At 40.6% G+C, this 26,795-nt stretch overlaps 1 protein-coding gene across 3 annotated transcripts in view; it reads left to right on the forward strand.

Moving 5' to 3' along the window:
• Positions 1–26,795, forward strand: part of RPGRIP1L (RPGRIP1 like) — a 433,499-nt gene that overhangs the window by 71,428 nt on the left and 335,276 nt on the right. For all 3 annotated transcript variants that reach the window (XM_089689846.1, XM_089689845.1, XM_089689847.1), the window contains exons 5-6: positions 1,338–1,443; positions 9,425–9,568. In XM_089689846.1, coding sequence (XP_089545972.1) covers positions 1,338–1,443; positions 9,425–9,568 — 250 coding nt within the window. The remainder of the gene's footprint in view (positions 1–1,337; positions 1,444–9,424; positions 9,569–26,795) is intronic.

Below are 26,795 nucleotides of genomic sequence, written 5' to 3' on the forward strand. Positions count from 1 at the left end.
ATATTTTAAAAGCTAATCCGTTTCCCCCCGAGTTTTTGATTACAAATATGTCCTGTATCCCCAAACCAAAAAAAGGATCATATACTCCCTCAATATTATCGTCTCATTTCAGTCATTAACAATGACTTAAACATTTTTTGGAGGTTGCACTCCAACTGATTGGTGTCAGTTAATTGCACCCAGTAAATCAGGTTTTATTTCCTCTCATCAACTGAGGAACAATATTAGGCTAGCAATTAACATCAGCTAACTTGTTTTCCTGCCTTGCCCTTTTACTTAGTCTTGACATACACAAAGCTTTTGATAGCATTACCTTCACTAGCTACAGTAAATGAAAAGAGTTCTAAAAATATTCAACATGTGGATCTTTTAGTTATTAAGAGAAGGTTTAAATGAATCTTTAACATAGCAACAAAACCTTTTTATTACCATCCAGACATCATTTTTTGTGTTTTTAGTAAACAAGGTAAGATGAGAATTAGTGGTGATAACATGGTTTATTAGAACTGGCTGTACACTGACAGATACTGTACATTCCCAAGAACCAGTGGTGGGGTAATTTCCATTCATTCTAGAATGGTTAATTTTGCATTGATCAGAACCACTTTCAAGATTGATGATTAAGTTTCAAAATCTACCTGTACAGTTATGTGTGTCCTGTTCAGCTGCAGACACTCTTAACTGCCCTTTAGCACATAAGAATGGTCCTTGAATGCATAGGTGTCTTTTACTTGTCACTTTTATACTATACAACCAGAGAGATAGATGTAAACATGCAAGCAATTGGGGCTTATTTATAAAAATTGTAGGAAAGAAAGATTAAAAAAGGGTTTGCCTTTAGCATGCAGTTACATTTTTATCTTAAGTTTTATTGTTCTTTATAGAAGCTCCCTAGCTAAAATTAAAATTGTAAGTCTTGAAATATACAGGAAGCACAGCCTACTTGCCCATTAGTTTAGGTTTTCATACAAGAATTGCAATTGTGCAGCAATATAATCCATTCCCTTTTGTCAGTAATCTGGTTATCTCTGAATACATCTACTTGTAATTCTAGTAAGCCTCTTCTTGCCACCTTCATACAGAAAGCCTCATGTGAAAAACAATAATGATATGATGGAGCTGGTTAGGAACTGGGTTTTCAGTTAATACGATGGTACACACAGACAATCTAAAGCTGTAATGTTGTTTGAGCAACACAGATAAAAAAGAGCCAGGTTGGTGAGGATGAAGGCCCCAAGTAAGGAAGTCTTACTAGCATATATCTGAAATGAAGGGTGAGATGAATCTGATTAAGTCTGGATAACACAGTAAAAATATTGTGCCTCATTTAATTTCAGGAATGCAAATTCAGAATCTTGAAGCCACTTCCAGATCTACTCAAGCTGCTCTTCCTCGCTATGGTCACAGTTTGCTTGAAGAAGCTCGGGCAGAGATAAGAAACCTGTATGTAATTTTAATATTCCTAAATAGAATACTTTTTTTTCTTTTTCTAAAGGGGAGGCTAAGGTATTTACTTAAAGCCTATTATGAATATTTAGGACGTACAGTGCAATACAGTTACCCTTTCTGCAGTTGTGTGCAAAGAACACTGTGGTTCTTGTTGTGTAACTTCAGTATTTTTCTGTGAGCAAGCAAGGTATCACGTACCTGGTGTTAGAGGCCAATGGAGAGAGGGCTTCCCTTGCGGCTAAGTTCCAGACTCCCCTGAGAGTGGAACAGCAGGAGTCAGGCCAAAGTGGCACAGGTTGCCTGTAGGAGTGCTCGTTGGTGGTCCACCCAGGAGCACAGCTAATGCACTGAGATGGGATCTGCAGACAGGTCAGTCAGTCAGTCAGTTCAAAGCCGAGGTCAGGTACCAGGTGGAAATCAGAGCAGACGTAGTCAGATGGGATAGCCGAGGTCATACACAGAAGAGCAAACAGGGAATATCCGTCAGTCAAGCTGAGGTCAGATCAGGGGTTAAGCAGAGAAGACAGGTCCAAGAGCAAGCCAAGTCGGTATCAGAAAATCACAGATCACAATAGCACAGGAACAAGTTACTGGGAAGCCAGAGATCAACCAGCACCTGAGAGCAGGGCAGGACTTCCTTATAAAGGCCGTTAGGAGCCAAATTTGAGCCAATGTGAACTTCTGCGGCCATGCAAGGTACTGGCAGGGGTGCCATATCTCCTAACACCTCTGCTGAGGACAGAGCTCTGACACAAGGTATATTTACACAGACTTTTGTTTGCTTCCAAACTGAACCCAGAAAAGTCAAGTAGAAATAAAAACACAGGACAGGTTTGACAAGCCCTTTTTTAATTTCCCCAATGTATATCCATTGTCAATCATGATGAACGATGTCCACCAACGCACACAGAAAAAAAAGCCCACCAACACCTGACTGCTCTGTCCCTTGGCTCCCACTGACTGACCTCTTTGTTTCTCCCCACTACTTAAACAAAGCATGGGGTCACCCAGTGATGTCATTGACCATACATAGGCACAAACAATGTCATCTGGTGACATAATTGACTGTACATGAACATGATCTTTGTTTAATTATAAGTAAACAAAGTCCATGTCCATATGTCGTCAATGATGTACTAGATGAACTGCACTTTGTTTACTTAAGCAGTGGGGAGAAACCGAGAGGTCAGTCAGCGGCAGCCAAGTGATGAAGCGGTCGGGTGTTGGAGGGCTTTTTTTTTTTTTTTTTTTTTTTTTTTTTTTTTCGTGTGGGACAGTGGCTGTCGTTTATCATGATTTTTTCAATAAATATTGCTGCAGCATGGATCTGATCCTGCAATCTGATCCTGCAGCTGTCCACCTCCAGCTTTAAGCCTGAAAACTCAGCGAATTACATGATTGCTGATTGCTCAGTTTTTGGGTCCGCTCTGAGGGCTCGTCCACACCATGATGCAGAGATGTCAGTTTATCTGCATGCGTTCTGCAAGGGCACAACAAAATCAATTGTTCTCTATGTGCTCTGTTCACACCACATCACTGGTATCATATGCAGATTTTTTCTGCGCAGGAATCTGTGTATAAACCTCACTGAAGCGTACATGAATACTTATTTAAACTGATGTGTCTGCAAGTTAAATCTGCACATCATTTTTCCATCAGTCTTTCTGTACCATGGTGTGAACAAGCCCTGACTACCAATCATTGCCCTCTGTTCTACCCCTTAAATTGCATATATAATATATGTTTCCTTGAGATGATTGCAATTATTTTTTTTTTCCATTTTATTGGCATCAAAAATAAGACAGTACAAAATAAGTACAAAAGGTAACAAGCAAAGAGCGTCCAAAGGACATGTGGAAATACAAGTACAAATACAAGTATGAATTAGAAACATCATACACTGAACATCAGACGTATAAAACAACAAGTTACAAACAAGCAAACAATAGGTCTGACAAGAAATAGTGCAAGTATTTAAATGAGGGTTTGTGCAGACTAATATCAACTGAACATAAAAAGGTTATGTTGGTTGAAGCCACATGCTTCAAAGGCTACATCGAGTTTAAAAAGCTGCTCTAGTACCTTGTTTGTTCGCTAATAACCTTTCATACATGTGGTTTATTCTTACTATCTCAATAGCTTCTGACTGGACAGGTTCGATTTCCAGTGCCTTGTGATAACCAATCTTGCTGCCAATAAAATATGGATGGATCACTATACTGCGACAGTTTAAGGGACATCTTTCTATACCCAGGTTTAAGATGTCAGGAAATGGTGCAGAAAAGTTTATTCCAGAAGCTAGTGAGATGTTTACAGGACCTAAATATATGCATAAGATGTCCTATATAGCAGCATCCTCTCCAACATTGGTATCAGATACCAGCGTAGGGCTATATCCGGGGTCAATTCTCAGTGGTTGATGCAGTTAGAGGCCTTATACTGTATATTGCTTTAAATGCATGCTGACACTGAGGAATTGTATAAGACTTGTTCAAGTCAGCTTCCCATTTCAAGTAGGGAGGTGATTTAGAGAAGGTGTGTCAAACTCAGTTTCATCGAGGACTGCATTAGCATAATGCTTGCCCTCAAAGAGCTGGTTGTATATGTAAGATGTCCAGAATACAACCACCCCCCTTACATCAGATATCAAGCGCCCCCCAACATCTGAAGTGAATGGTCCCCCACTCTCCCTTACATCAAAGTGCACCCTCTTACCTTGTGCTTCTTCTGGGAAAAAGTTGGGGATGGAGCTGAAAAGCAGAAAGTGCAGGGTCTGGAGGAGGACCAGAGGATGGCTGGAGTCTGCTGAATGCTGAGACCATGGGAGACAGACGAGGGGGGTGCACAGAGAGGTGCAGGATCTGTAGGGGGAGTTCTGTCCTCTTCTTTGCTGCCAACTGCTAAAACGGGGGGGCAGAAACCAGAGGGGTGCTACAACTGTAGGAGATGTGGAAGGGCTACATGAAACGGCCTGGAGAGCTGGATTCGGCTCGCAGTCCTTTTGTTTGACTTATGTGATTTTGAGAAACTAAGCTTATCCTGAAGTAAATTGTAAAATACAGACATACCTTTGTGGGGTATTGGGTTGATAGTATAAAATTGCCAACCTTTTAATATGAAGAGAAATATCTTGAGTTGTGAGAGAGATTTGGAGGCATTTATAACATTCTGTTTGAGGTAGTTTGAATTATCTGGCTAGCTCTTGAAGCAAATTTATTTAAGCTCATGATAAGTGTATAAGTTAGTTACTGTAGTAATGCTCTTACTATTCCAGTCCTTTACGGAGACATCTGGAATAAGGCATTCAAGAATGAATATAGTTAATGAGACAGCTATTGTAGTAATAGATGATTGGGAGAGGGAATAGAATTTTTTCCAGGCCAATAAAGACTCTTGCATGGTGGGCGGAAATTGTTTCAAGGAGTAAGGGTTCCAAACCTCAGTTAATAAAAGGTATGTGTAGGGCTAAAAGCTCAATATCGCTCCAAAGAACCTTGGGAGATGGGGTTAACCAATACCTTAGTTGGGCTATGAGTGAGGCTTGGAAGTAGTCATGCAGGTCAATCGTTCCCATACCTTCTGTTAATCTATGTTTCATGAATAGAAGATGGGAGCATCTAGGTTTGCTAGGTAACCAAATTAACCATTTAAATATTGAGTTTAAGGCTTGCAAGTGGCTTTGTTTGAGAGGAATAGGTAATGTCCTGAAGAGATATAGGATTTGTGTTAAAAGCAGCATTTTGAAATATGCAAGGCAACCCAACCTGTAGAGTTCAAGCTTAGCTAAACGACTGGCCTCTTTATTGGGTTTATACATAAGTGGGGAATAGTTTACGTCAGCTAATTGGTTAATATCTGCCGTCAAACATAGTCCTAGATATGGAATGTCCGAAATACTCCAAGTATATAAGAAAGAATACTGTAGATCCGCCTTGAGGGTGGGATTTAATCTCATGTCTAAAATAAGTGATTTCATAAAATTTACCTTGTAATAGGATATCTGACTAAAAGTGGTGAGGATAGAGTGTGCCGTGGCTAATGAGGTAGATGGATTAGTGAGAGTATAATATTGTCAGCAAAAAGGTTAATAACATGCAATCTCTCATTGAAGATAAAGCCCTTTATGTCTTGGTTTGACCTAATGGCTTCTGTTAATGACTCAATGAGAAGATTAAATATAGTTGGAGTCATTGGGCATCCTTGACATGTGCTGTTGGTTATTGGAAATGAATGAGACAACATATTAGAACGGATTGGGAGGAATACAATGCAAGAATAGCTGAGAAAATAGATAATTTAAAACCAAACTTTATAAGTCTTTGAGTCATATAATCCTACTGTATTCTATCAAATGCCTTCTCTGAAACCAAAGACAGGATCAGAGAAGGCACTTGGCGGAGTTTAGCATAGTGGATACTGTCTATAATATCACAAACAACCTTCATGTAGCATCTGAGGCTTGCCTTCCTGAAGTGAATCCCATTTGGTTGGGTTTTATCTTACTGATGGAGAGGAGCCTCTGAGCTAAGATTTTTACATATTGCTTAACATCTGTGTTAAGTAGAGATATCGGCCTAATATTCGCTGGGGAGGTAGGCACTTTCCCACGGTTAGGTATAGTTACAATATAAGCTTTAAGCATTTCAGGGGGCAAAGAAGCAGAGGACATCACTGTAGAAAACATTGAGGTAAGAGTTGGACATAGTAAAGACTGGAATTGTTTGTAGTAGTCATTAGATAGGCCATCTGGGCTAGGGGATTTGCTGTGAGGAAGTGACTTGATGGCTTTAGCTATTTGAAAATGGGTAATTGCTGCATTCAGAAAGGCCAATTGGATGGGCGAAAGAGAAGGCAGATTGAGTGAGGTCAAAAAGGTCTCTGTTTTTATCAGATGGTTGTGAAGCAGCTGGATCAGTGTTCAAATTGTATAAAGAGTAGTAATAGTCAGCAAAGGAGTTGCTATGTCTGCGGGGTTCATAATCTTATGTTTAATTTGAGTGTGTAATAAATGGGTGAGTTTGGTTTGAATTTTGCGGGCTCTTAGCCTTTGTGCTAAAAATTTACCAGTTTTATTACAAGAAGAATAGTGTTCCAGCTTTAAATACTGGAAGTGTTTATCAAAATGTTCCGTTAGGAATTTTAGCAAGTACCTGCTAGTTTAGCATTGGAGCTGGTTTTGTTATGAGACTCCACAGATCTCAAGATTATCTATTTTCCATGTCCTCTGCTTTTTTACCTGCGGGCACACTTGTAGCAAAATACCTTGAATGAAAGCCTTAAGGGCACACCATAGAGTAAACGAGTTTGAAATAGACTGAGCATTCAAGGCAAAATATTCATCTAATATAATTCAAAAATGGACCACGCTAAGGTCACAAATAGACAAAATAAACTGTGCAATCTTTAAAGTGATAACACTGAGCAAAATACAAATACAATATTAATATTCAGTGCCAACATGTGAATAATTGGTGCAACGGTGCTTCCTGAGGACGATCTATTGGTGGAAACTAGTTGAGGGCTTATGGCACAACTTCCGCTAATGTAACTTCCGGGATTTGGAACACATACTGGAATGCTGCTGCCATCTTAATTCCCATTCATAATAACACGCAATTCTATTTTGAATGCCATTGTTTTTAAGATTGCTCTGATATATATCAACATTCCAGCTGATGCACTTCCTGTGCAGGTTACCACAGCATATGTTCCAGCAGTCATTCCTCGCTACTATGCACCTGTCAGTCTGTATGTCCGGTGCAACATGAATGGGGCCTTTATATTATAGGCATTATGGCGGACTGCTTGAATATCTCTATGTCTCATATATTTATTTTGTTCTCAAATTACTAGTGTGAATAACATTTGAACTTAATGCAGTGACACCTTGTCTAAGTGAGGGGTGGGGCTGTGTGGCGCCCAGTGCGTGCATATATTAGTGCATACATTTGTTGGCCTGTGTTGGCGCCCAGTGCATACATTTGTTGGCTTGAGGAAGGGGGTGCATCCCGGAAACTCATTGGCTTGTCAACATCACCATGTTGCCACGTTATTTGACCATTTGTAACTGTTGTCATGTGCATCACTTCTGTCCTTTGTGAGTATGAAATTGGCTTTTTTGGTTTCTCTCAATAAACCTTGGGTAATGTGCTAGGCGTTTGTGCCCCCTGTGTTTTTTTTTGCTTTTTGTGAACATGTAATATATTCCCAAAGGTGTACTTATCTTTATCTGAATATACCTATCAATGGGGCACTTCAGCAGACTTTGAGAGCTTTGAGACCTTTTGTAGACTGAGATGGTTCTTTGTGCTCTACATCTTACAGGTAATTGGCATTTGCAGTTCTTTTCTGACTTTTGTGAAATCCCTACATTCATATCCAACATTTTCCCTATAGTTTTCCCTAATGATACTGGGCTGAGTCTGAATCCTGGCATAACTGGCTTTAAAATTAATAAAACCGCCCACAAAGTATTGATCTTCACAGATGTTGTCATTCTTACAGTATCCAACCTCACAATTTATCTTCCAAATTTACATAGGAAACTATTTCTTAATGAAAACCTTTTAGAATACAAAATTAACAAATTTAAAATATGAGGCATTGCCAATTCACATATGATATTAAACCCTGCAAACTTTGCGTAAAACATTTTCATACATGTTGCAATGGGACAAAAAAGTGTGCATTTTTTTACCTCCATAACTATATTTTATTTATCAAACAATCAAACTGCTCCTACAGAAATGGTCATGCTACTAAATCGCCTACATGGGCAGAGTTGTTTCAGAGATTTATTATTCTCAAAACACTTTATATTTTGGTATCTTTCAACTGGCTTGCCTAATCACATACTCCAATCCATGTAAAAAGATTTACCTTTATTTACAACCACCACAAACTTCAGACTCATTTTTTAAAAAAAATATTCATAAAGCTAGCAACCTATATAATATTTTGAGTTGGACTGGCAGACCACCCCACGTTACGAGTCCACCATAACTGCCTCTTTTTTACTTTAAATGTTTACCCCCAATAAATCAGATTTGTTTTAATACAATTCAGTTTATTTTAGCTACCTGGTGAGGGGCCACTAAATTTAACCCGCATTCAAAAATCTCCACCTAAACTCCAAATCCCTGCCAGATCCTTCTTAACCTTTACAAAATGTTAGGTTTCTTAAAGTAAACTTAGCACTGACAGACACAATATTTCTCTCATGATGAGCTCTCTGTTGGAATATGCTAGTCCAATGCTGACCCTCATGCCTCTATACATTTTTCTAAAATATATCAATCTTGTGTAAGTGTTAACACCTGGACTACTGTTTATTGTGTGAGAACTCATACCCACTGAATGCCATTTGGTCATTCGGATAGCACACTACACTATAGGCGTTATCTGGCTAAAATGAACTAATCATTTCCATGTTTCTCTTCTCTCTTCAGATATTTTTTCTCTTAGCTACTTGGATGGTTTGTAAAATTAAAGTGTAACATGTACTATCTACGTGATATATACCTACTGTAGGTTGCAAAATATCAACTTGAGAGACCAGGAAATAAAAAAAAAAAAAAAAAAAAAGAAATAATGGTGAAACATTGTAAGGTTATCTAACCATGTATTACAAGTTCCCTAACAATTTAAAAATCTTTAATTTTGTGAAAGATTATTAATTTACATGGATGTAAACGTTCTGCAGTGTTTCAGAGTTTCTGCCCTCAATGAGGCTTACATTCTATTTGCTCATTAGGCATGCAAACACACCTACTAGGGTAAGTTCAGATGTAAGCCAATCAGCCTCACTCTATATACTTGGAGTGTCACTTGAAAATTGTGCAAGCCTGGGAAGAATATACATAGATACTCCAATGCACTATGTATGCCTGATGAGATTTTAACCCATGACCTTAGCATTATAAAACAGAAATCGTAATCACTGTGGTACATGAATATGTTATCTTCTATTTTATAGTGAAAATGTGATCGAGTCACAGCAGAGTCGCATTGATGAGTTGGTGCATACTACAGAGATTCTCAAGGATGAGCTGCAGAGAAAGGAGAAGGAGCATGAGGAAACTTTCCTCCAGCTTAGAGAGCAACAAACCACAGGCCAAAGGTATGATATTAACATATCCTTACACATTACAGTTTAACTGAAAAATGTCTGCATGAAGAATGCCACAGGGGTGGAGTGGTAGCATACAGTACAGTATGAAAGGTGTTACAAAAGGCAAGGACTGATTGTAAGTCCTCTGTGTAGCGGCATGGGAGTATATCCACTGTGTCATTGGCTGGGTCTGTACACTCTTATGTAATAAAGCTAGCAAAGCTTGATGTATATGCTGTGGGGTTAGCTCAGGTGGGGGATCTCCTTCCCTGGGACAAAGGTAGACCGCACAGCAGGCTTTCATCAAAATCTGACTGGTTGTCAGTTTTATTTAAAAGGTTTGCAGAAAATAAACAAAACATGAAAATAAACCCTTGTCATCCAGGCACTAACTAAACAAAAGGCCTTTCCTCTCTCAGAGGTGAAGGGCTTCTCCCTGTCACCGAAATAAAACAAAAGCAAACCTTTTCTTGTAGGTATAGTACACACACAGCTCTCTCAGAACACCTCTCTGAGTCCCAGGCCACGAGCAACTCCTTGCTCCAGCCCTGCCTTATTTATACCACCTGTTGGTGGTCATCAGTGGAGCCCAAACTCTGGTCCGGACCCACCTGCTTAACTGTGGCCCCGAAAACCCGGAGTGGACTCCACCTAAACGGTCAGGTATGAGCATATGCGAGGTGACACATAGCGTCCCTCTATCACCTCGCCGTTCATCCTGTCACAATGCACACCCAAACACTGGCATTGAAGACAGTTTGCCAGGACAGCTTTTCCAGCCAACTCTACCAACATCACTGGAGGCCCAAACTGGTGCTTCTTCTGAAGCATACTACTGTAGCATCATGCACCCCAAAGTGTTTTCCTACCAACTAGCACTGCTTCCGAACATCAGGCAGTGGCATACACTATTACTGGTTGGGAGCAGGTAACAGCCACCCACGTAAGTTCTTTTTAAAGTGGAAGTAAAGGCAAAACCTTACTAACTCTAAACCTGCTCTGAGCCACATTCAAAGCGACTGCAGAACAGGTAAGTATAGGGTTTTTTTCTTTACAGGGCTAGATAGATTGGGCTTAGAATGTGTCTGAGAGTAGGTTTAGAGTTAGTTGGGTTTTGCCTTTAATTCCATTTTAGGTGAAAATGATAAAATGAGTATGGATCTGTTGCAAGTGTAGCCATGCAATTAGCACAGGGGACCTATCATTGATCTATGCACAATCCTCTGAAATAATAGTTTTTTTTCCTATAAAATGCATTGCTATTGTAGGAAGGAGATCTTTGAAAAATTAACTATTCTACTTCAATTTATTTGGATTTGAGTTGTATATGTTATGTGTGGAGAAATTTGAAGTTATGAAAACAAAATGCAATACATTGTGCCAATTGCTCAACTAAATGTGCATCCCCAACTGCTGCTTGCTGATTTATAACACTGCCCTTGCATTATTACAGTAAGATTTCTTTTTTTTCCTGGTTCTGACCTTCTTAGCTAGTACAGGCAAAGGAGCATTGGCCTTGCAGAATTTCATAAGTTTGAAATTATGCATGTGTATCTGACCAGTAAAGTGAATTTTATACTTTTTAACCTCCTGAAAAGTTTTTTTTTTCTTTCTTTGCTTGCTAGAATTATAACAGTATTAATTTGCATGACCATTTTATGGACTCACATCATCTCAGTGGATCATCTGCATACTGTTTTTTTTTATATTGATGCAGTGTTCATAAAACAGAGAAATCTGTAGTCTTTTCTTGATCTTTTCTGCATCTGCCTATTGCAGTTTAAAATACTGAAAGAAATGTGCATTTCCTATTGTGTTACTACTCTGTACTATTGATAAATACACTGAGCAAAAATAAGATTTAAAACTAGATTTTTAATGAATTTTCAAAAACAAAAGATATAATTGCATGAACCTATATGCTGTTCAAGGCATTTGTATTATGATATAAAGCATTTTGAACTATTGGCAGTGCTTGAAAAATTTTAGTGGAAATCAAGTACACATGAAAAAAAATAGTTTCATTTTGTAGACCAGTTCAAAGTGGAACAAAATGAATTTATTGTTAGAAAAAATATATTTTGATCAATGTATCCCACATGCCTAAACTGTGTAATTGGCCAATGAGAATTGGCAACAACATGCCAGTTAGTTATCCAGGCTGCTAGTGCTTTGATGTAGGACCAAGTTTCTTTTTTATTCTTGATGTTTTGTCACCCTTTACAGGAACATTGCACTGAGTTTCTTGCATGTGTTCTACATAATGCATCATTAGTAAAGAATCCCAAGTTACAAGTAGCATGTGTATCTTTTCAGTCTTTGATCCAAAATTAATATTAAAATAGAAAAAACTTATAAAGAAAAGATTTTTTTTTTCTAAATGTAAAAAAAGTTGCAAGAAAAAGAAATAATAGCTAAGAGAAGAGTATATTAATTCATATGCTGTGCAAGTCATAAAATTGCTTTAAACATGTTTTATAGGTTCCTAGTAAAAAACATTTATAGAACACTACCTTTTTAAGTTTGCCCAGCATTTAAACTATTTAACTTCTTGTGCCAGATTGTACTTATTGAGAATAGGCCTAAACAGATTTACTTGCGAGTACTAAAAGGATTACAAGGAACAAGAACATCTGCCCCAATAAAGATGTAGTTTATGCCCTAATGTCAGATGTGTAAAGGTGACCATAGACAGTAGATGGTGGTCAGATGTTTGCAAAGAGTGGGTCTGTGAAGGTTCTGCCGTATCCAAGTCATGGTTTATTTAGATTTGTTCTGTAACATTGAAGATGTTTTACTACTAATCCAAGGTATTGAAGAAACTGCACCGATGAATAAGAAAACGTCTAAAACATTACAGAATAAGTCCAGTATCAATGTGCCTAGGGGAGAGTTTTGGATTTGCCACACTGGTTTTGCAGAGAATCTAGGAGTGTTTGAGGTACCAGTGAATTTATGATGAAATTTACCTGTATCAAATTTTAAAGGACACATAGTGCTCTGTCTAAACATTCAGTTGTGGTCAGGGGGTTTAGAATGGCCAGTAATGGGGACTTTGGTAAGTGCCAGCCCCCTCACTATAAAAGACTGGGTTACAAACAGCCATTTTTTTCAATGTATGTTGGAGCTGTGTAGGGAGAGTTAATTGCTACAGTATATGGTGCTATACTGTGCTGTATTGCATTCATTACTGTAGATTTCACTGTGTACCCTCAAGACTGAACGGTACATTTTGGGACTACCCTTTTGTGAGTCTCAGTAACATCTGTAGCTGTTTTTTAATTGCTGGGCCCCCTTTTGTAGTGTGTGTGTGTTTGTTTTTCACATGTATCCATATTTTTATTTTCTGCTAGGTTAAAAAAAAATGGTTCGGGTTTAACCAAAACACATATACCACGTGTCTTCAGGCAGGCCAAAATTGAGAGACAGAGGTTTTGCATACAGAGGTAAAAGGGGTTGAGTAGGTTCTACAAGAAAAGTGGTAGCAGGGTTGCACCAGCTAGAGATACAGAATATCTGGCTTTTCTGTTTCAGATTGGCTATGCTATACAGTCAGAACACATACAGGAGGGAGAGGAGTGGCCAGCAAAGCCATCCTTTTCTTCCTCTTCCCAGGCACAGATCAGTCAGTTGTTTGTAAGTGTAGCTAATGCACCCTCATCTTCCTCCTCCTCCACTAATCCAATCATAGCCCTTCAGTCTGGCAATAAAGAGTTGGTGGAATTTTTTCATCACACAAGCATTGACTTAATGCAGGAGGATGACCTTGGTCATACCCAAGCATTCTTTCTTTCAGATATTAAGGATAAGGAAGCTAGTTCCATGACCATATAAGGAGAATAGGGTTCAGCCACACAACAGTCAGGGGATATCAAGCAGGGAAAAGCAAGAGGCATGATGTTACAACAGCTGGAGCTTACTGTAAAGTTGGTTCCAGCGATGAGGGGGTGAAAGATGAGATGGCAGACCATCCATGGATGCCACCAATCAGATAGGAGGAATGTTCCACAGAATATGCAGAAGAGCAATGAGGGTTTTTGCCCAGGGGATGGGGCAGCTTACAGAGGACTGAAAGGAGTAGCTGTCCAAATCCATCCAAAGGCACTGTCCCACAATTGAAAGCCACTGCTGTCCCTAGAGTCTCCCTGCAATGTGAACCTTTCTTTAATGTATCCGCTGCCAACAGCACTGTTGTGATTTGCATCCTCTGCTTAAAGTGTAACAGCCATGATAAAAGTTCCAGCCCTTTGAGTAACATAAGCTTAAGGAAGGAAACATATGAATCTGCACCACAGAACTTGGTAGAAGCAGCACCTCAATGAAACAAGTTGGCAGCAAAAGGCTCAAATTATTCCTTGATCCTCATATTCCACACCTCCCCTCCACAAGATTCTACTGCTGTATCTACCACAACATTGGTGGTCTCTAGTGACTGGGAGGGAAGTGTCACAAGGGGGTTTAAAGGCTTAGTATACTCTGCATCAAGCAGGGATATGGGTCTTAGGGCCATGTCAAGGAAGGTCAAGCAAAGGGTTGAAGCCCTAAAGTATTCTATACTCATCCCCTTGTCTCCATTAGCATCCTTCCCAAGGCAGGAATCTCTTCTGAGGCTGCAGGAGCAGAAGAAAAAAATGTCCAAAATCTTCCCCATGCCCAGCTTCCTAATGCTAGCTACTGGCTTTGCAGCTACTCCAATTCTAGCTTGAGGAATCCCCCCCCCCCCCCAAGCAAGTTTAAAGCCTGTGCTACACTGCAGGTACCCAGTCTTTATTATATTGCCCAGAAGGTTATCCCGGCCCGCCACCAGCATGTGGAATGTAATGTGTCTTTGGATCATGCTGTCAGCAGGAAGCTTCACATGATCACGGACAAGTGGTCCAGTAACCTTGAGTTGAGCGAGGGTTGCTACATATCTTTCATGACACATTGGGCCAATCTTCTGGTAGCTGGAAAGGATGCAGAATGGGGCAAACCACTAGTGACAGTGCAGTCACCTGTGCCCACCCTTTCTTGTTGGCCTCATCCTCCAGCTCCTTGGAACCAGCAATGGAGAGGAGAATTAAAATACCTGTCAGGTTTTTTTTTTTTTTTTGCTGTCTGTACCCCCATTAGGGAAATTCACCATCTCTGTTTGTCATGTTTACCGATATCACTAAAAGTAAAAAAAAAACCTCCAAATTTTGGGTTGTCTCCTAAACAGTAAAAGAGTGAAGGAAAATTTCCCTAATGGGACAAAGAAGGCTTAAGAAAATTGTTGGAGGTCTTAACCTTCCCTTACTGTGTTCATAATGAGAAAAAGAAAATTTGACTCTAGTTTTACTTTAAAATAACAAAGTAATCCATATACAGTGTGTGTGTATTTGTATGTATGTGTGTGTGTGTGTATATATATATATATATATATATATATATATATATATATATAATACAAACAATGCTTGCAAAAATGATTATACTTTTATTTGCAATTGAAAAGCAAAAAAATACCATAATTAAATACATTTGTTTCTACTTTGATCAGTGTTTAGTTTAATCATTTCAAGTATGGACACTTTCACCCCCTTCCAGTCCAGGCCAATTTCAGCTTTCAGCACTGTCACAATTTGAGTGACAGTTACTCAGTCATGCAACACTGTAGCCATGTGAAATTTGTATTATTTTTTGGAGACAAAGCTTTCTTTTGGTGATATTTATTTTTTAAATGAAAAAATACTGAATTTTTTTTTCTCTGCTTAGTTTTTGTTATAAAATGTTGCAAATAAATAATTTTCATAAATTTAGGCCAAAATGTATTTTGCTAAATTAAAATAGCCCAAAACAGTGCATATTATTTACTCTTTGTGAACGTTATAGAGTCTGCAAACTATGGGATATATATTTGAAAATTATTCAGTTGAGGCCCTAAAATGCCAGACGCTGGTGTGGGGTATGGCAGTGATCTGGACATTTGGTATGAGGTATGGTGGTGATCAGGACGCTGGTATGGAGTATGGCGGTGATCAGGATGCTGGTATGGCATATGGGGTGCTTGGACACATAAATCACATGGTAAAACACAATGTGATTACCCGCACACAGTGGTAATGTGATCTTCTTTGTCCAGGTGACACATGGGTCGCCAGGCTCCCGGGTGCATGATCTGTGAGCTGCCAATGCCGGCTTACGTACAGGTACGAGGCTTCTCGTCCACCATTTATAGGCTATGGACGGATGGGAACCAGTTAAATAAATGGTGTCACTGTGGATAAAAAGTATAAATGTTTTTCTATCATTTGTCCAACTTAAATTTTAACTAACATTGTGATTGCAGTAGAAAGCATTGCAAAGTTATTTACAAATTAAATGAGGGATTTTTTTTTAACAAAACAAAATGGAAAAAATTTAAATATCAAAGGTTAGAAAAATAGAAGACCAAAAAAAATGGCAGGAAACAAGAGAGGAAAAGGTGAAGAAGGTGTTAGGTGTGGCTGATTAGTGTTAAACTAAGGGTTATTAAAGGGGGTAAATAGGAATATTTTAATTAAAAAAAACAAAACAATTCCAAGCCTAATTAACAGGGCAATGATGTACATGTAACACACCTAAATTATTAAAATCCTCAAGCTCCCAAATGTTTTAACCCCACACATACACACAATGGAGGGACCGATATGGTCAAAAAGCATAAAATGGAGTGAAAGGATCGATTTGCTTTATCCCCTCAGAGACCCCCGAGCTGTGGAGAGATTCCTGGTTTATCAGCAGAATTCTGGGAACACCCTATGAACACGGAATAATGACAGCTTATGTTCAGAGATGTTCAAAGTTTATTAGACATTACTAAAGTTACATAGAGTTACATAGAGAACAGAGTTAAAAAGGGAGGGGGGGGGAGCGAGTTTTAAAACTGCAATTTGTAACTTTCCGTCATGAGCTAACTACATGAAACATGACATATACATTTCTTGGTATAAACTGTTTCTGCTAGCTTTCTGAGAATCGGCTGGACATAGAAAGCTCAGGGACATCTTATCTTTTGTTTATACATCCTTGAGCAAACTGAAACAGTTTCATTAAACTTCTAATATATCTGCAAAAACCTAACTTAATACTTAAAATGGCTTACATCAGCAAAATGGAGGTTATCTAGATCCTTTCATGGAGGAGTCACTGGTAGGTATTAAACTGACAAAGAATATAAGCCTGGCTATGACTATCAAACGCCATCTAGTCTGTCTAAATTTGAAAAAAAGAAACTGAAAAACTCACCAAAGTTCATGGTCTACATGCAAAGTACAATAATTTTATTCACCCCACTCCACTACCAGATCTTTAGGCAGGAAAGCAAGTATGCAGTTGTAATATTCATACTTCAATTGTTTTATCTGGCAAAGCTTTTGTAATTCTGTAAAGCCACTTTTGAGAATTACCACTCCAGGTAAAGCAATATCTATGTTTGGACATCATTAACCCTTTGACTTACAAATTGAAAATATTAATATAAATATTTTTTTTTCCAAAAATACTGTATTGTTTTAAGTGAAGACAAAAGCATTTAGAGCATGTATAGCCATAGATCACAGTCAAAACATAGACATGACATGTTGCTTTCCATTTCGCAAACGAGACAAATTGTAAACAGTTGTGCAAGACGAAATCATGTAACACAGTACATCCATCATAAAAAGTCAAATGGTGGATACCAAGAAGAAAATGGATAAAATGCTGTTAGTGAATGCTATCTTGTCCTGACGCTCATCAACTTTTCAATGGTAAAGTAGTGTGAAGATAGGGGTAAGGGTAGGGAAAGCATTGGGTACTGTGACGGTCATTGTTTAAATATTTATAGCTAGTGTATGTGTTATGGTTGAAGTTAGTCATATCTGTGTGCAGGTAAATGCTCTATTTGGTTGGTAGAGAAGAAATGATACAGGGAAATAACAGGTGTGAAGACAAGAGGTTAGAAAGAAAGACAGTAGTAGAAAGAATTATAGGGGAAAAAAAAAAGGGGGGGGGAGGGGAGAAGGCATTGCATCCTCATGTATTGGCCCAGCCAGACAGGTATTGCTACAGCTTAAAATATGATGTGTGAAGGATCAGTCAGTGGGGTAACGCAGGTATCAAAAACCCCAGAAGGCATGTTGAGATATAGATGAACATACCAACCTTGTGTATGAGAGAAGTGTCTTCGGTTATCAGAATATATCCCCCTATAGCATTGTAGCTAGACATTCAGCCAGATGGTCTTTGTTGATCGTGTACTATTAGGTGATAGTTAGGGGTGGATTTGAAATGACTCCAGCATGCCCATGTTTTCCTGAATCTCTCGGGATGTTCCTTAGCTACAGAAATCAGTTCCTCCATTTCCTCAGTTTTGTCAATCCGGGTAAACCATTCTCGTATAGTGGGAACATGTGTTGCGCGCCAGTGGACTGGGATACATTGCTTAGCCGCATTTACCATATGCAAGGCGAGTGATTTGCGGTATGTCCGAAATGGAAGTACCGTATGATGGAGCAGAAATTGTGCGGGGGAAAGGTTTAGGGCGTACGTGGTAACTTGTGCAGTTGTAGATTGAACTTTCCCCAAAAAAAGTTGCAACAATGGGCATTCCCACCAAATGTGTAGGAGTTTGCCCGTTGTTTGATGGCATCTCCAACACAAATCCGAGACATTGGGGTTGAAGCGGTGAAGCAGAGATGGAACTCTATACCATCTAGAGTACACTTTAAAGTTATTTTCTTGTGTGGAGACACATATAGACCCTTTATGTATGTGTTCATTAATATAAATATTAACTTCCATAATCTGCAACAAAATCATTTAAAATTATACTTGGAAATGACATGACATGTCTGTAATGAGGGCACAGACCACAATAAAAACCTGACGGGGGGTGGAGCGACCGCGTCAGAAGATGACAGCATAAACCGGAGCTCTGCACCACCGGGGATATAACAGCCTCCAGTGACCACCGCGATCAGCACACATACCCTCAGGCTCCTATCACACCAGAGAGGTATGCCTCGCTGCCTCTCTGTGCAGCCCCAGTGCACAACCGCTGCCATAATCTGTGGATACATATATAGGGCCACACAGTACCCCTTCCTTTGGTACTTCAATTAAAGCTTCACTCCACTCTGATATAATGGCGTGTATGCAGATAATTAAAGGGGAAGTACAGGAGCTGGGAGACAGGGTGACACATGTGGAAGGAAAAATGGAGGAGGTCACCGCATCCTTTAACACTATGGTTGATGCCCACGCTGTACAAGGAGATTTTTTGGCTTAAAGGCAAAGTGGCAGATTTAGAAGACAGGTCACGAAGGAATAGCATTAAAATCAGAGGCATCCCTGAATCCATCCTTTCAAACCAATTGCAACAATATGTGCAAGATTTCTTTTCCACCCTGCTCCCATCACTGTCAACCGCAGAACTTACAACACACTGTAGAGACGCAGAAACCTTGCTACAGTGACAAAGGCTCTAAGAAACCACAAGATCATTCACCATTGGAGGTACCCAGCCACTCTCAACATTGTTCATAATGGCGTTACTGTAACGGTGTCCACTCTGGAAGAAGGCTTACAAGCTCTCCGTCAAGGGGGTATCATCCCCAAAACCACTGCACCACCTCAAGGTACGGCAAAACCTGCCACAATAGCCCAGGATTGGCAAGTGGTCTCACATAAATGCTCCTCTAAAAAGGAACCCTCTGGAGGTCCTCATGCTTCTTAATGACACACTTATGGTACTCCCCAGCAGTGGATGAGAGGTGTATTGTTCCTCATCCCCCGGAAACTCAAAGCAGTGCAAACTGCTCAAGGGTTCAGATCCGAACTCATATTTTTTAGCTATAACATGCACCGTTGTGCTCAACTTCTTTTCTCTTTGTACAGTTTCCACCACTGTTGCCTCTCCAGTTGCATGTTCTTTTCTGGCAGTATTGATATATCCCCTATGTTCTACTGCTCTCTTCAATCTTAAGATACTTTATACCAGTTTATACACAGAAGCTCTTCCTGACGCCAGTCCTAGCTTGGGAACACTTGTACCATACACTCAACTATATGTCAAATCCTTCTGCTCCCATTTGTTGTTGGGGGCTCTAGCTGCTAAATACAGAGATCCAGATTCACCCCACTACTCCATCACTACTTCATTACCACTATGTCCTTCAAATTTGTATCTTTAAATGCCAAATGTCTCAACCACCCGGCTAAACGCTTCTCCCTATAGAAAGAAGCATCCTGGATTCAGGCGGATATCATCTGTGTTCAAGACACTAATTTCTGGAGGGGCGTGGTGACTGCTCACTTACATGTCCACACTCTGCTAGAGCTCCACTCTGCACAGGGGAGATACCGACTTTAAGAAGCTCAGCTTCAGATCTACCTGTCCGGCTCATCGACTCCCCCAGATCCCACTGCACCTGATGATATGGAGAAGCGCTGTCAGAACCCGCCGCAGGTAAATAAACCTGAATAAATCTGATTTCTTCCCAACTATGTCCAGCGGGCTTCAGCAAAATGGCGGCTAGAGACACTTTTCACCGCTGCTGACTGGACCTCTAGAGCCCCATACAGCGGATCACATAGAAGCAGTACAGGGACACAGCAAAGATGCAGCTGCCAATATAGATTCAGCGTCCTCAGACTCTGCCCCTACCTCTCCCTTCTCAAGAAGCCCATTAAAATCCAGGCCTCGTAGAGAGTCTGGAGAGGCCGGTGACACTATGTGAAACATAGAGATGAGCGATCACACCCAGAACCCCATGCACACTACAATTAACAGAGACCCTATAGCACAGTTTCCGACCAATGGCCAACCAATTTCTGATGTGACCTTAAAGTAAATGCTAATGTCTCTGCGATCATCCATACAATCTGACATGATCACAAGTTTACAACAATGCAGAACTGAAATAGGTAAGCTGGGGGACAGGGTACACCAAGTAGAATCTAGGATGAGTGAATGCACATCTTCCTTCAATGGTTTGGTGGACTTGTATTCTTCAAAGCAAGAAACCATCTCCAAACTACAAGCAAATGTGGTAGATCTTGAAGACCGTTCATGACGGAACAATTTAAAAATCCGTGAGGTTCCTGCATCCATTCAAGCACAACAACTCGCTCACTATGTTCATGACTTATTCAGAGCGGTAGTTCCATCGCTGTCTCCCATAGATCTTACTATTGATAAGATACACAGAGTACCCAAACCAACCTTTCTTCCAGCTGAAGTACCTCGAGATGTGGGGCTGCGAATACAATTCTTTCAAGTAAAAGAAAAAATATTAGAAGCATTTTGTCGTACAGATAATCTCCCTGAACAAGCAGCCAAATTTCAAATTCTCACAGATTTCTCTCAAAACACCTCGCAACAGCGCAGAAATCTGGCAACTATCACTAAGGCATTGAGAAACCATAAAACTGTCTATATGTGGAAATACCTGGCCAAAATCAACATTACATATCAAGGCTCCGGCTCCTGTGAACCTGGAATATTATTCCTACTACACCTGAACATGATTTCGACAAACAAAGGCCTCCGCAACCACAAACACACATCCAATCTGATTGGCAAATCAAGAGTCGACACAGAACCTCCTCCAAGAAATCCTGAGACTCCTCGCAACTTATCTACTTTTTCAATTAAACTAGCCTCCCCTTGTGCCTGAGGTACATGTCATCGTGCCTAGACCCCCATGATTACTGGCGGTATCCACTGCCTGGTCCATGCTGGACTATGTTTCTTAAAGGCTCCATTTTCCTACTATTGGCCTCAACAGTTTTGTATGTTCCTGTTTCACAGTTATGGACAACTTTTTTTTAGTGCTCTCTTTTCATTCACTTATGCTGGCTTATCAAGCACATATTTGAAATCACTGCAGTCCTCAGACCAATCACTCTACCAATGTGCTCATCCTTCCTTTTGATTATCAAATCACCCATGCTGCACCAATATTATAGCTCGTGCATATATCCCTACTATACCAAGATAAAGTACCCACACTCCACAACTGTGATTTTCCAAATCATCTGGCCTCTCTATCATGGAACTTACATTTCTTTCAGTAAATGTCAGAGGCCTCAATCATCCGACTAAGTGATGATCCATATGGCAAGAAGCAATGCAACACAAAGCTGACATTTTAGCATTACAGGAAACTCACTTTCATAAAGATGCCTCTCCTGCCTGCTTTATGGCTTCCATTCCAGCAAAGAGAGGAGTTATGATCGCCATAAAAGATTCAGTCTCTTTTGAACTTAAGAACTCAATTATTGATCCTGAAGGATGGTATATTATGTTGTCATGCTTTATTAATAACTTACCCTTTACTATAACAAACGTTTATGCTCCTAACTCACACCAATCAAAATTTATCTGGAAATTTTTCAAAAAGATATCTGTCAGGAATGGACTCAGCACTGGTGGTGGGACTCACCTGCCGTGTGGGCTGCAGTACCAGGGCTGACCAGCGGGTGCTCTCAGCAGCCAGAAGCTCACTTCTGCAGTCAGCCAACACCTGGGGCTGATTACAGCAGGTGTATTTAAGGAATGACCAGGCCTGTGATCTGTGCCTTGGTGTAAATGTTTCCCATGAGCCCTTGTATCCTGTTCCTGTGTTGCTGTATACTCCGTTGCCGACCTCTGCTTGTTACTGATCCTGCTCTTCTCCTGTTTAACCCCTGGCTTGCCTGACTACTCTTCCGTCTGATCCCTGGTACTGTATTTGCTCGCACCCTGCTGAACCTGGCTTGTGACCTGACCATTCTTAGCACGCTCCTCTTGTACCTCGCTGCCCGCATAATACCGACCCGGCCTGTCTGACCACGCATACTGTACCCGACCTTCCATCCATCCATCCGGCTCTGATCAGACCAGTGTATCTGTCTGCCTCTTCCAAATTAGATTCCGTTCCTGTACTCCCCTGTCAGTACTCTCTACCACCTCAAGTCGCACTCGGGGGTCGCGACCTGGTTCCAGTCTGCACCAAGTTCATCCCCACCATCAGTGGCCCTGGTGAACAGCAGGCTGGGACTTAGACCCCACGCCCTGAGGGCGTCCGTGCGGTGGGCTGCTAGAGACTCTGCCAGGCGGCTTAACAGTACCAAACGGCCTGCCTGACCATTCCACCTCTCCAGCCCTGACTACGCCTGTGTTCTTGAAGCCTGCTACTTCCCTGTGTCAGTCCACACATTTCTGGTCACACCCGGATCCCTAACAATATCTCAGGTGCGAGTCAGAAGCATATTAATATGCAGAGATTTTAACACCATTGTTGATGGCAATTTGGATGCCTCCTCTAGGATTAGGAGCTGCCCTCCCTTTCTACGCAACCTACTGAATAGTGAGGATCTCTGATGTTTGGCGTTGTCAGCACGCTACTGAAAAATCTTTTACATACTACTCTCCAAGACATAACTCATACTCCTGTATCAACCTCTTCTTGGTGGACAAAATGTTGCTGCAGAGGATTTCCAACTCCAAGATCCAGATGGATGGAGATGGAGGAGGAAAATACCTTTTCAGCAACATGCCTATGGAGATGCAATGATGTGGTGATACAGACACCAGAAATACAGCAAGAAGTAATCCAACACTTGGAAGAATATTTTCATTTTAATGACCCTCAAACGACAGGCCTTTTTAATAACTGGAACGCTCACAAGGCATATGTGCGAGGCATGATTATAAAATTAAGCTGCAGACTAAAAAAAATCCACACGGCTAAGTTAGAAATCCTTCTCTCTGACATCCGAACTATTGAATGACAAAACCAGTCTAACCCATCCAATGATTTGGCTATGAGGTTGTCTGGGCTTCGCCAAAAACTTAGGAAACCTCTATGTGCACAACATGACTTATCCATATGTACACTTAAGCCCAATTAATATGCCAACAATAATAAAGTAGGCAAATTTCTGGCAAACAAGATTAAAGCTCAAAAGATGAAGTCTAAAATTTCCAATATCATCCATCCTTCCATGTCAGCTAAGCTCACGAACCCGAAAGCAATCGCTGATGCTTGTGTGGACTATTAATATTCCCTATACAACCTGACAGATGATGTTAGCACTATACAACCTGCAAAAGAAGAGATATTATTATTATTATACAGTATTTATAAAGCGCCAATAGTTCGCTCAGCGCTGTACATTACAGAGGGGGAAAGAACATGTGACAGAACAATACCAATACAATACAAAACATGAGGGGATTGAGGGCCCTGCTCTTTCGAGCTTACAATCTAGGAGGGAGGGGATGGTGGCACAGGAGGAGATAGCTGTGGGGGATGGAGTGGTAGGAAGAGTGGAGGAGGTCGGCAAGTTAGCAGGGGGTGGTGTAGGCTTCCCTGAAGAGATGGGTTTTCAGGGTGCGCCTAAAGGAGAGGAGAGTAGGTGATAATCTGATGGGTTGGGGCAGGGAGTTCCAGAGGATGGGTGACACCCTGGAGAAGTCCTGGAGGCGGGCATGGGAGGAGGAGACCAGGGAACTAGAGAGAAGGAGGTCTTGTGAGGAGCGGAGTGTGCGTGCTGGGCGGTACTTGGATATTAGGTCAGTGATGTAGTTCGGGGCAGTATGGTGGACAGCTTTGTACGTCAGCGTTAGGATTTTGAATTTGATCCGTTGCGCAATCGGAAGCCAGTGGAGGGATTGGCAGAGGGGGGTGGCGGAAATGGAGCGGTTGGAAAGGTGAATGAGTCTGGCAGCCTGTTTGTTAAAGAGTGGACTTGGGGCTGGAAGGATAGGTTGGAGTCCAAAATGACACCAAGTACTCTGGCCTGCGGGGCGGGTTTGATGGTAGCATTGTTCGATGTGATAGAGAAGTCAATGGGGGGTGGTGTCCGGGCTGGGGGGAAGACAAGAAGCTCTGTTTTGGATAGACAAATTACCTCAAAAGAAATTGACTGTAGTATACTTTCCCTACCAAATGGTAAAGCTCCAGGTTCAGATGGCCTTACAAATAATTACTACTAAATATTTAAACAGATCTTGTCCCCTCATCCGCTCTTAGTATTCCAGGAAGCGAACTACTTAGGCTCATTCCCCACAGAAATGCTCAAAGCTTATATTGTAACTCTTCCCAAACCAGGTAAATCCCCTGACACACCATCTAACTACCGGTCTATCTCACTATTGAATACAAACATCAAAATCTGTGCTAAGATAATAGCCAAAAGACTGTAATATTATACCACATTTGGAAAAACCCGACCAATTGGGTTTCACAAAAGGCCGTCAAGCAGCCGACACAACTCGCCATCTCCTAAACATCATACACTCCATTGATGCGGAGAAGGCATTCAACAGAGGTCCATTGGGGTTACATGTCCACTGTTCTCCGGAAAGTCAGATTTCAGGGTCCGATCCAAACGGCTATATTAGCTCTATACACTCATCCTTCTGCCCAGTTTTCAACTTGGGTCTCCTATCTAAAACTTTTATAATCTCCAACGGCACCCGACAGGGATGCCCACTATCCCCATGTATCTTTAACTTGATGATGGAACCAATAGCTGAAGACATTCAAACACACCCACACGTTTCTGGATTTAAATTTCAACAAACCTCTCATGTTATTAACTTATTTGCAGGTGACGTCATACGCCTACTGATCAAACCAACTATCTCCTTATCCTTTGCACATGAGGTTCTTACCCATTTCAGTACTTTTGTCATATTATAAGATCAACTTTGCTAAATTATTAATCCTAGATCTAGGCATAAATGCTCATGCCTTATCTCATCTAATATCTTATCTCCTGTATACATGGGCAAAGAATTCCATACCATATCTGGGCATTACCTTGACAGCTAAAGCATCACTACTAGGTGAAACCAACTTTAAATATCTTATCTCAGAGATTTGTAAGGATATTTCTCGTATAACCTGTACAGAACTATCTTGGGCAGGTAAAAAAAGCATCCTTCAAAATGATGATCCTTCCAAAAATGTTATTCTGAACACTGCCGATTCCATTAAAGCATCCCACATATCAGAACTCACTAGGATTCTCAAACTATTCATCTGGCAAGGAAAAAGAGCAAGATGCTCCCACAAACATCTCACCCAGCATAGAAAAGTTGGAGGAATGGGTCTTAGCTGCCATACTTGCACAGATTAGACACTGGTTCTTGGACCCTGCTGAAGCTCAGTGGGTTGAAATTGAGACCACGTGTGCACGAGTACCCAACCTAACCCTACTGTTACTAGCAGATGCATGGAAACCGCTTACCCTGACTCATTTGCCACCAACTGCTCAGGCTTCAAACTCTACTCCTTCAGTCATAATCGAACCCCCAAATATCAAAATCAGGCTCCCTATAGACATATTAGAAATGTTACTGCCTTACTTACTGGTTTGATGAAATAATGCAGCAAGATACTCTCAAAACTTTTGACTCACTAACAAGCCAGTATAACCTATCTAAGCCATGCCAATTTATGTACACATGCATCACTTCCTTCCTATTATATATCTTCCAGATTTGGACATACTTAGCAGGCAAAAATGTTAAAAATGAGTAATCGAGCGCTAGGTCTAAATATATAATAGCTGCTGGCATAGAAAGGTACCTCGAGAACCAATAGGATAAGTAAATAAAATAAATATGCAGCGCTAATGACATAAAAAGCATAAAAAACACATTAAAATCACAATAAATCACACTGAATAAAGTGCTGATTGCTTGTGAACTGGAATGCTTCTGTGATATGTGCAAATAGCCAAAAGGTACGTAATCAAATAAGCTAGTAACTTTTGTGATGGTGAAGATGGGTAGTGAACCCCAATACGATCAAAAAAAAAAAAAAACTATGAACTTTATAAAGTGCTGAGTCTCTATAAGCTGAGGTGATTACGGTGATGTGTGCAGATAGTCACAGTGTACACATTATCATAGGTTTGTGGCTTCCGTGGTAGTGAGAAAAGACAAACATTGCACTAACCAGATAGCGCAAAATAATGCGCATGGAGCATTTAAGACCTGCTCCTGGTGCTCAGGATGTATAATACTGGAAAAGAGTGGTGTCATCAATGTAGTAACCACTAGGTGTCATCCATCTAGGTGAACCATCCAGGCTCCAGAAATATCAGTCATAGCCACCAGGGGGGTTTGCACAGTTCCAAGCCACAGCAAAACACCTTCAAGACGCAGGCTCCCAAAGGAATAAAGAGTCCGCAGAGAAGGCCTCCAATGGTGTAATACGTTTTTATTCAGAGGTAACATCAAGAGTAAAATATGGGA

Source organism: Staurois parvus, unplaced genomic scaffold (genome assembly GCF_062004578.1).
Source record: "Staurois parvus isolate SC_StPar_1 unplaced genomic scaffold, SC_StPar_1.0 ptg000499l, whole genome shotgun sequence".
NCBI lineage: Eukaryota > Metazoa > Chordata > Amphibia > Anura > Ranidae > Staurois > Staurois parvus.